The sequence below is a fragment of the Eschscholzia californica genome, unplaced genomic scaffold, assembly GCF_041429995.1.
Source record: "Eschscholzia californica isolate CP2 unplaced genomic scaffold, dmEscCali1.0.p SCAF_3, whole genome shotgun sequence".
Classification (NCBI taxonomy): Eukaryota; Viridiplantae; Streptophyta; class Magnoliopsida; order Ranunculales; family Papaveraceae; genus Eschscholzia; species Eschscholzia californica.
In genome coordinates this window covers 9,584,542-9,594,519 of record NW_028238420.1, presented here as the reverse complement: position 1 = coordinate 9,594,519, position 9,978 = coordinate 9,584,542, and the positions used below count along the sequence as shown (strand labels likewise).

At 35.3% G+C, this 9,978-nt stretch overlaps 2 protein-coding genes across 2 annotated transcripts; one reads left to right on the top strand and one right to left on the bottom strand.

Moving 5' to 3' along the window:
* Positions 1-1,493: 1,493 nt before the first annotated feature.
* On the bottom strand, positions 1,494-2,605 carry LOC147548249 (UPF0496 protein 1-like). Its single transcript, XM_086668007.1, has one exon. The coding sequence runs from the start codon at positions 2,603-2,605 to the stop codon at positions 1,700-1,702; it is 906 nt and encodes a 301-aa protein (XP_086524133.1). The 3' UTR covers positions 1,494-1,699.
* A 4,685-nt stretch (positions 2,606-7,290) lies between these two features.
* GASA5 (GAST1 protein homolog 5) lies at positions 7,291-8,657 on the top strand. Its single transcript, XM_086671411.1, has 3 exons — positions 7,291-7,427; positions 7,725-7,755; positions 8,228-8,657. The coding sequence occupies exons 1-3, from the start codon at positions 7,347-7,349 to the stop codon at positions 8,407-8,409; spliced, it is 294 nt and encodes a 97-aa protein (XP_086527537.1). The 5' UTR covers positions 7,291-7,346; the 3' UTR covers positions 8,410-8,657.
* The last annotated feature ends 1,321 nt before the right edge of the window (positions 8,658-9,978 follow it).

Genomic DNA, 9,978 nt, shown 5'->3' with positions numbered 1-9,978 from the left:
TCACTTCGAAACCAGACCGGAATCTAGTTGTTAAAACCAGATCCCGATCTGGTTTCATCAACCAGATCTCGGTCTGGTCTCACTTCGAAACCAGACCTTCAAGGTCTGGTTTCTCCGGCGAAGGGGTTCCTTCGCCGGAGTTTCTAGAGAGAGAGAGAGTGAGTGATTTTTTTTTTTAAATGGTCGCCGGCCGGAAAATTTTCCGGCCGACGACCTAATCAGAGAAGAGAGAGATAATGGTAGGGAGCGAGAAGATGAGGTGGAGATAGAAGATGAGGTGGAGAGAGAGAAAGATGAGGTGGGGGTTTTTTTTATTGGGTTAATTCCGTTTTGGCCCCCGATTTGTGACCAACTGGCCGTTTTAGCCCCCATAAGTGTCCGGCAGTTCGTTTTGGCCCCAAGGACCAAATTTTTGACGAAATTATCCTCGGGGGTCAAAATAGAATTATTTCTGAAAAAGGGTAAAAACAAAAAAAAAAACACATCACCCCTTTCTTTATCATCCACTTCACCTTATCTCTCCTCCATCACACCACATCCTCTCCACCTCACCCTTCTTCTCCGGCGAAAGGTTGCCGGCCGGAATAAAAATTCCGGCCGGCCACCTTTACTAAAAAAAAAATCTTCCTTTCTCTCTCCTCTTCTTCTTCTTCCTTTCTCTCTCTTCTTCTTCCTTTCTCTCTCTTCTTCTTCCTTTCTCTCTCCTCTTCCTCCTTTCTCTCTCTCTTCTTTTCCCTCATTCTCTCTCTCTCTCTAAGCTCCCCTTCGCCGGAATTTCTGCCGGCGAAGGGGAGCTTAGAGAGAGAGATTGAGGGAAAAGGAAGAAGAGAGAGAAAGGAAGAAGAAGAAGAGGAGAGAGAAAGGAAGAAATTTTTATTTTTTTTTTTAGTAAAGGTGGCCGGCCGGAATTTTTTATTCCGGCCGGCAACCTTTCGCCGGAGAAGAAGGGTGAGGTGGACAGAGTGATGTGGTAATTGTGTGGACAAAGAAAAAGAAAAAAAATAATTACAGAAATGCCATGGGGGTAGAATTGGGAGGTTTAAAAAAATTTGGGGCCATTTAAGAATTTTTTTGGGGCCAAAACGAATTGCCGGACACAATCGGAGGCCAAAACGGCCAGTTGGTCACAAATCGGGGGCCAGAACGGAATTAACCCTTTTTTATTTTTTCCTCTAACAACTTGCAAAATAAAATTATCAAATAAAATTGACCAATTTTGACCAAGTCTTCACACCCCGGAAACTATTTAGCTTTCCCCAAAGCGCTGGCCTATTTATATGGCCATGGCTAATTGTACAATGCTTAAGTTGGAATGGGTCCAGTCCACTGCTAATGCAGCATTTTGGAATGATCAATAAAGGTGGACCGTTTCTTCAAAAAAAAATAGGGGCGGACCGTGAGTGTTGAAGAAGCCTCTTTCCTCATGAACCATTTACAAATGGATTTTAAGTAGTTTGGAAATAGAATATGTTATAATTAGGAGTAATTGGAAATAATTGGAAATGTTGTAATTAGGAGTAATTAGAAATAGTTACAAATAAGTGTTTAAGAGTAATTGGAAATAGAACTCATATTACTTGATTGACTACTACCTCTCTACTCTTCCACCACTTTTAAGTTCTTCTTCTTCTTTGATCATCACCACCATCCATCAATATTAAGATATTTTCTTCTCTTTTCAAATCACCAAGAAGTCTCCTTAGCTCTTCAATAGTTTGATGGTCTCCTGCAAAACCAATTTCCTTGCTTTTCTAATATTTATGTTGTATTTATCAGTCTTTTCACTTAACTCTTCAATTATGTTACTAAATACACTCAACTTCTTTTTTATCTCTTCGATCCCAATTTTCACTGCCTCATCGTCTTTAAAAGCAAAATCAGTTGCTACTAAAGATTTAATCCCTTGTTCTAGTTGTTTCACAAGAACCTCAATACTTCCCAAGTATTCAATTGTCATATAAGTCCTTACTTCCATTGTAGTTGTGACTTCCTTTTCACCTTTTAGAGCATTCTCATATTTTTTCCACTCAGAACTAAACAAAAACGGAATTGCAACTCGCCATCTCTTTACTGACTTTATCATCTTATCAAGTTTTCCCATTTGAGTTTGTAGTTTCTCTAACATAGCGACTTGATGCTTAGCAACCGATTTGAAAATTTGATAGAAAGCTTTGGTAAATAAATCCCCAGCTGCCTTGAAACTCTTCAGTTCTTCCACGGTTCTTAAATACTTCTCTTGCACAACTATATCTTCTTCTTCGAATCGGAGAAGAGCTGAATGAATTATTAACCGACTCTCACGAGCTTTCTCCAAGCAGTTTTCGAGAGCCGTACAAAAACTTGTTGTTTGTAAACTATTTCCAAAGTACTCATCAAAAACTTCGAAAATATTTCGTTTCTTCTTAATATGTTGTCTACAATTCAAGAAGATCTTAAACACTTCTTCATCCATATCTAATAAATAGCTAGTAACATGCGAATTTAGAGATAGATTTCGAACATCCAAACCAGCGTCAAGAATGTTGAAGACTTCACTAGTTCTGTCTTCTAAAACCACATCATAAGAATGCCCATGAATTGTCTTTTTGTTCAATTGTTTTCCCATCTCTATAAATGACAAATAGTAGAAACTATGAGAAACCAATAATCAATATTGTCAAGTCGTAAATCTTAGATCGGAACATTTTTCGATTTTATAAATGGTATGGTCGATTCAAATAGAAAATTGTTTACTGATAAATCAAATCAAGTACACTTAACTTGTCAACTTACCCTATATTTCTTTTTGTATAATGGAAGAAGAGACGAACTCTCAAAAATTATTTTGAAAAAAAAAGTACACTGTACTTGCCATCTTAATTGCCCTATTTCTTTTTATAAAGAAAGAAGAGACGAATCAGACTTGATGCTCTTAGTCTTAACAAGTACAATGAAGAAGATGAAGAATCTACGTAAGAAAGATGAATCAAGAAGAAACCACTTTTTTAGTCTTAACAAGATTGAAATATACTTGTTAAAAAAGATATCAGGAAGGAGAAGATGAAGAACAAGAAAATATATAATTACCTCAGTAAGTTGGATTCAAGAAACTTTAATCTTCTCTTCTTTCTTTGCTTTCTTAATCTTTTGTGAATTCCTTTCTCAAAAAATCAGAATATATATAGTGAAAAGATATAGAGGATTTTCTTGTAAACAATGAGTCTTCATAATTTTATTGAAAGCTTAAGCAGTTTCTTTAGCTATTCGGTAACCCAGTCCAACCTGCATAACTGTTAAATTAGAGGTAATCAACCCTTCAAATATTGGAATAAATTTAGAGGATTCATAAGCTCAAAATGGAAAGAGCGCTTGAGACTTGATTCGTCTGAGAGGTTGGTGGTTCAAATCCATCTGGATCCAAGGTTATACTGTACAACGCAGCAAAGGATAAGAGAGATAATGTTGAATATGAGATACCGAAGGGCTTGAACTATATAATGAATATTTTATTTTTTTGATGAGATATATATAATGAATATTAACAACGATTTCTTTTTTATGAACTTTAGTAATGTAATTCGACAAATAATTGTTGTGTAATAAACTATGTTTTTGTAAAACCTTATTGTGAATCGAATGTTTTTTCTTTCTTCCGGAATTGAATGTTTTAGAGTGTCTGATGTGAGGTACGTAAATCAATTGTGTTTCCTTACAGGTTTGTGAATGCTTATTTAGACTATAAGTCCAAATAGCGGCAGGTTAAATTGTCACGAAATGCTGCCCAATTTGCAGCAAAAATGTTGCTAATTTGCAACGAAATGCTGTCCAAATTGGCATTAGTCCAAAATGGACCAAAATGCCGTCGTTCATTCAACAAAATGTTGTTCAAAATGCAACAAAATATTGTCCAAATTTTAAGAGAAGAGTTGCCCAAATTTTAGTAATCCAAAAAACGGTGCAAATTGTACATAATCCTCAAAGGCCGCGGCTTTGGGGAATAAAGAATAATCTCCTGGAAATAAATTCTCTAAGGAATCCATGTTTTTTTGTACATTCTCGGGGGAATATTTTATTTTAGTCCAAAAATTCATTTGATCTAGCATTGCCCCCTAATCTTCATCTTCTTTATCCCCTTCACCACCACAAGTTTACACCACCACCATTGTCTTTCCTCGCTTTCCTCTCTTCTCCTCTTTAACTCATTGTTACCCTATATCCCTCTCTCTCTCTTTCTTGTTGCTTTTATTTCTCTATATATCTCTCATTATCTCTCTCTCTCTCTCTCTCTCTCTCTCTCTCTCTCTCTCTCCCTCTCTCTCTCAATGTCTATCTCTATGTCGTTCACACTCTAGATCTCTCACTCTCTTTCGTTGTAGATCACTCCCGTTATTTATCTCGGTGTATACATTTCTTTATCTTTCTCGCAGTCTCTCTTTCTCTCTTTCTCTCTTTCTCTCGGTCTGTGTGAAAATAACAAAGTTTGTAGCCACAAAACGTTTTGTAGCCACGAAACGTTTTGTGGCCACGAAACGTTTTGTTGCCACGAAATGGTCATCGTCACAAAACATTTTGTAGACACGAAATGTTACGTGGCCACGAAATCATCGAGGAAGATCTCACCAGAAACCCTCTTCGATGTCAAATTCCGACGAAGTGAACAATTCCCTTTGTTGGAACAGTGTCTGTGCAAGAGAAAGAGAGAGAGAGAGAGAAAAAAAAAAAAACATGTGAGATTGATTGAGAAACAGTGAGAGATTAAGAGAAAAATAGTGAGAGATCGAGAGACATAGATAATGAGAGCAATAGAGAGATAAACAATGAGGAGTCGAGGGAGAGAGACTAAGAGAATAAGAGGGAAAGAATAAGACAATAAGAGAGAGATGGTGAGAGAGAGAGGGAAGATGAAGATTAAGGGGCAATGTTCGATCAACCCAATTTTTTGACTAAAAGAAAAATATGTCCATTAGTCAATATTTATTTACTAAATTTTTATTCTGCGGAGAATATTTTTTATTCCCCAAAGTCGCGGCCTTTTTGAAAAACAAAAATTTTTTGAACGTGGTCTAGAAAAAAAGTTGGAAAAAAGTTTTTTGGGAATTTTTTTTCTGAAAACAATCATTTTGTAGAAAAAATATGTTTTGGGAAAATTAATTTTCACTGATTTATTTTAAGTTTGACATATGTTTATAAGAATCTAATCCTAGTATTCTTTTTTTTTTGTTGATGAAAAAACTAAAATCCTGGTAGGCATCCTACAACAATTACTGCATTCAAACTCACCTAAAGTTGTTTTAATGAATTTTAAACTTCTAACCATTTCTACACTCTTAATTACTACACTGCAACACTAATTATATAGTTTTTGTCATGTTCTACTACAAATACAGAGTACAAATTTAATTTAAAGTCGGCTTCATACTCAAAATTGAGACAAAATACAAATAGTGAACAAATAGCGTAGTTTCCGATTTGATTTTAGTTTAATTAGGACCTTACCTTTTACAAGGCCCCAAGGCCCAAGCTAATTATAAATTTGGGGGCCTCACAATAAATACTTTCTGATTCTCTTCATAAAATTTATAAAGGAAAAGATGTATGTAGGGAACTTGATCAGTAGTCACTTGGGACATAGCCGTAGTACAAACCATGAGAATAGCAATTTTATTTTGTCTTTAGATGAAATTTCTATAAGAAACTACACATTTAGAATAGGGTTTTGGTATAGAAAGAACATTTTTTAGAAAAGGCAGTGCATTAGATAGGGAGAGCATTCTTTTTAAAATAGGGAGGGATAAACATTTTTTTTTAAATATTCCAAATTTATACTTTGGTCCCTCCCATCAAACTATCTTGGACCAAAAGAGAGAGAAGAGAGTATCCTCCTGTTCGACTAAAAACTTTCGAGAGAGAAGAGAGAATCCTTTTCGACCTAAACCCTAGATGACTAACACAACACTCATCTCCATAGAGAGTTTGTAATTCTTGTTATTGCTTGATTTCTCCATTGATTTTTAGGGTTTTAACACTAATTAAAGTAACATTTGAAGATTTCAAGTATCAATATTGCAATGAAGAATGCAAACAAGGATGTAACTCGAAAAATATATAAGCGACATTTACATAAAAGAAATTTCGCTTAGCATAAATAAAAATTCATGAATACCAACTGAAAATTTTAAGAAAATTCGGCCAGAGCGGTTCAAAAAACAGTCTAATTTCAGCCATCTCAGTCGAAATTTATTACTATTTTCAGCGGGACCGATCGAAATTTGTTGTCTTTTTCAGCCGACCCTACCGAAATTTGTTGTCTTTTTCAGTCGATCCAACCAAAAATTCTTTACGAAATAAACGATCTGAAACTCTAAAACGTTTGTTCAACCATAGAGGAAGACAAGAAAATGATATTTCTTTACCAGAGACATATTATCTTCATTACAAATGTCTTTGTTTAAGTCGATAACTTCGTTTAAGTCGATGTCCTTGTTTAAGTCGATGGTTTCGTTTAAGTCGATGTCTACGTTTAAGTCAAATGAATCTTCTTTCTTGGTGTAGGTTGTCTCCTTCATTAACGGTGGTTCCTCATCCATGAGATCTTGAGGCATCATTAAAAGCTCGAAACTAAGACAGTAAGACTATAGTGATGGTAAACTTTGCAAGTTTTTTAATGCTAATGGTGATGTTGATAGTAGTGACGATATGAGGGTTTTGGTTGTTTATGTGAGAGAAACTACAAGTGAATAAAATATTAGATTTATTATTAATTTTTGTCTAAGTCCTTCTATTTTGACACTATTTATTAAATGATATTTATAACGCCCTCCCTAAACTAACTTAGTAAAGGAAGAGCTACATAAATCGACCTTTTAACGCATTGCCTTTACTAAATAGTGTTCTTCCTATACCAAAAGCCTTAAAATATTGGAATTTATAAAGTTTAGGAGCTTAAGCTATGGCTTTGGTGATTTTGGGTTTGAAAACGGCCCACAATTTGATAGATACGTACAGACGAAACCAACCCATCTTTTTTTCGATAGGGAGCCAATAAGCCAATTGGCAGCCAAGACTCGAGGGGAGTGAAGACAGAAATATCAACTACCAGAATTAAGACCTCCATAATTACGGTTATCGTGGTTGTTTACCATATTGGACCCCACACAAAATCGACTTCAAATTTTAATACACAAAATTAACGCCATAAATAACGGTTTACTATTCTTGATTTAAAGCCAGATTTCCTCCTCCTCGTCATCATCATACCTAATTATCAATACCCTTTTTCATCACTATAAATTAGACCTCAATTCCTTCTTATCTTTTCATCTCTTTTCCTTTTCTATAAACATTTGAGTTCTTTTAGAGAGAGAGAGATGGCAGGAAGAGGTTCCAATTCTCAGTTCTTGTTTGTGATTGTAGTTTTGTTACTCACAACACATTTTCATGTAGCAGAGGTACTAACACCACTTCTGAACTTTGGTTGGTTTTACAATGTGAATCAATGTTAGGTGAAGTAAGGTGGTCATTATGTTTTTTTTCTCGTGTCTCGGTTTGATTTTGTCTAACTCAAATGGATCCACAATTAGTCTAAATTGGTCAAATATACGAGTGATCGAAGTAGACATTTTGAAATTTGACTCGATATCTCGATCCTGATTTCAGATCTGACTACTAGGTCACACTCACAATCCAATATTTATTATTGATATTTATTTCTTTCAGTCTAAAACAACATTTTTCTTTGTATGCAGAGTTACGGGCATTCAAAACTCCGTCCCTCAGGTATAGTTAAAGCATTTTAAATTCCATGATTGAATGGATCTAATAAGCCCAAATTTTGCTACAACTTGATCTAATAAGCCCAAATTGGTGTCGTTCGGTTACCTACCGAACCCATCCCGAATTGCTCTAGGCTTATAGCCCAGTTTACGGGGGTGTTCGGAGACGAGCGGCAAAGTTTTAAAAGCGTTTCCAAAAATGTTATAGGTGTCCCATTTCCTCACATACTCTCTCTAAATATTGCCTTGGAGAGGCGCCTTTAACACTTTCAATGATGGATAAGCACTTCGCCTAGCTATTTCTAGGGGTAGCTGTAGAGTATCCCTGCACGGCTCAAAGATACAAGCTCATGGACCCAGCCAAGCCCAACTACTAAATGGGCCTTTTATGAGCTAGTTTGGCCTGGTCTCAAATGTATTTCTATATGTACAAATATTTGAACTAAATCTTTTTTGTTTTGTTTTTTCTCACTCAGATTGCAACTCGAGTTGTTCATATCGTTGCTCTGCTACATCGCACAAGAAGCCGTGTATGTTCTTCTGTCTCAAGTGTTGTTCAACATGTCTATGTGTACCTCCCGGAACGTACGGTAACAAAGAGACATGTCCATGCTACAACAACTGGAAGACCAAAGAAGGAAGACCTAAATGTCCTTGAACTGAAACCTTCATCACTGTATGATTATTTCAAGGGCTTTGTTTTCAGTAATTTAGCAAGCTTTACGTTATAGGTTTCCTTGTGCTAATAATACTTGGTCAACCCAATGGGGTTGTAAGTGTTTTTCTTTTTGTTGAAGTTTGCTTGAATTTTTGTTGAAGTTGCTTGTAGGTTTAACATGTTATCTAGATATTACTTGGGACGCTGAGTCATTGAGTCATTATGATCTGAAATTTAATATCTTGAAAGAACAGTTTTTAAACATTGCAAATTGAAAAGAAAAGTTAAATTTAGATTTTCCTAAAACTCAGTTTTCCAGCCTTTCCTCTGTTCCTGACACCTCCACTTTTTCTTTTTCTTTTTTTTTTTTTTTGTTAAGATTGACACCTCCACTTAGAAAGTCAAAAGAAGTAACTTATTTTTCATGCGAGTATGCTGGTTTCAACTTAGCAAAAACATATTCACACAAATTTACCTAGCTTATTTAGGCCTTTAATACAGGAAGAGCAATTTTTAGCACAGACAATGTATTAGATAGGGAGAGCATTCTTTTTAGAATTGGGAGAGATAAATACGAATACACAATTTTCTAAAATATCTCAACTTTAAACTTTGGTCCCTCCCCTGAAACTATTTTCAACCAAACGATAGAGTAGAGAGAAAAATCATGTTCGACCAAAAACCCGTTCGTCGATCAAAGGGGGAGAGAGGGATAAACACCCTTAAAAACCTGTTCAACCAAAAGAGAGAAAAAATACTAAATCTGTTCGTTTCGACCAAAGAGAGAGAGAGAGAGAGAGATTAAGATGGATACCTAAACCCAAGATGACTAACACAACACTCATCTCAATAGAGGGGTTTGTATTTCTTGTTATTGCTTGATTTCTCTATAGATTTTTAGGATTTTAACACTGATTAAAGTAACTTTTGAAGATTCATAAAAGAAATTTCGCTTAGCATAAATAAAATTCATGAATGAAAATAGTAAAAAATTTCATCCAAAACAATAGAAAATTTAAACAAATTTTGTCCAAAGCGGATGAAAAAACAAAACAATTTCCGCCGGCCCGGCCGAAATTTAATGTTTTTTTCAGCGGACCCGGCCGAAATTTGTTGTCTTTTTCAGCCATCCCGATTGAAATTTGTTGTCTTTTTCAGTCGACCCAATTGAAAATCCTTTGCGAAACAAAAACGACCTAAAACCCTAAAACTTTTGTTCAACCACAGAGGAAGACAAGAAAATGGTTTTCTTTACCTGAGACATATTATCTTCATTATATATGTCTTTGTTTAAGTTGATATCCTCGTTTAAGTCGATGGTTTCGTTTAAATCGATGTCTTCGTTTAAGTCAAAGGACTTTTTTTTTTATGTAGGTTGCCTCCTTCATTAATGGTGGTTCCTCATCCATGAGATCTCGAGGCATCATTAAAAGCTTGAATACTGATGGTAAACTTTACAAGTTTTTTTGATACTAATGGTGATGTTGATAATACTGACGATATTAGGGTTGGGTTGTTTATGTGAAAGAAAACTACAAGTGAATAGAATATTGAATTTATTATTAATTT

What these genes read in the sequence shown, in the direction of transcription:
- LOC147548249 (XM_086668007.1), bottom strand. Translation starts at nt 2,605, where the DNA reads ATGGGAAAACAATTGAACAAAAAGACAATTCATGGGCATTCTTATGAT.
- GASA5 (XM_086671411.1), top strand. Translation starts at nt 7,347, where the DNA reads ATGGCAGGAAGAGGTTCCAATTCTCAGTTCTTGTTTGTGATTGTAGTT. An exon ending in CACATTTTCATGTAGCAGAG is followed by an intron (nt 7,428 to 7,724) that starts GTACTAACACCA and finishes CTTTGTATGCAG; the next exon opens with AGTTACGGGCATTCAAAACT. An exon ending in TTCAAAACTCCGTCCCTCAG is followed by an intron (nt 7,756 to 8,227) that starts GTATAGTTAAAG and finishes TTTCTCACTCAG; the next exon opens with ATTGCAACTCGAGTTGTTCA.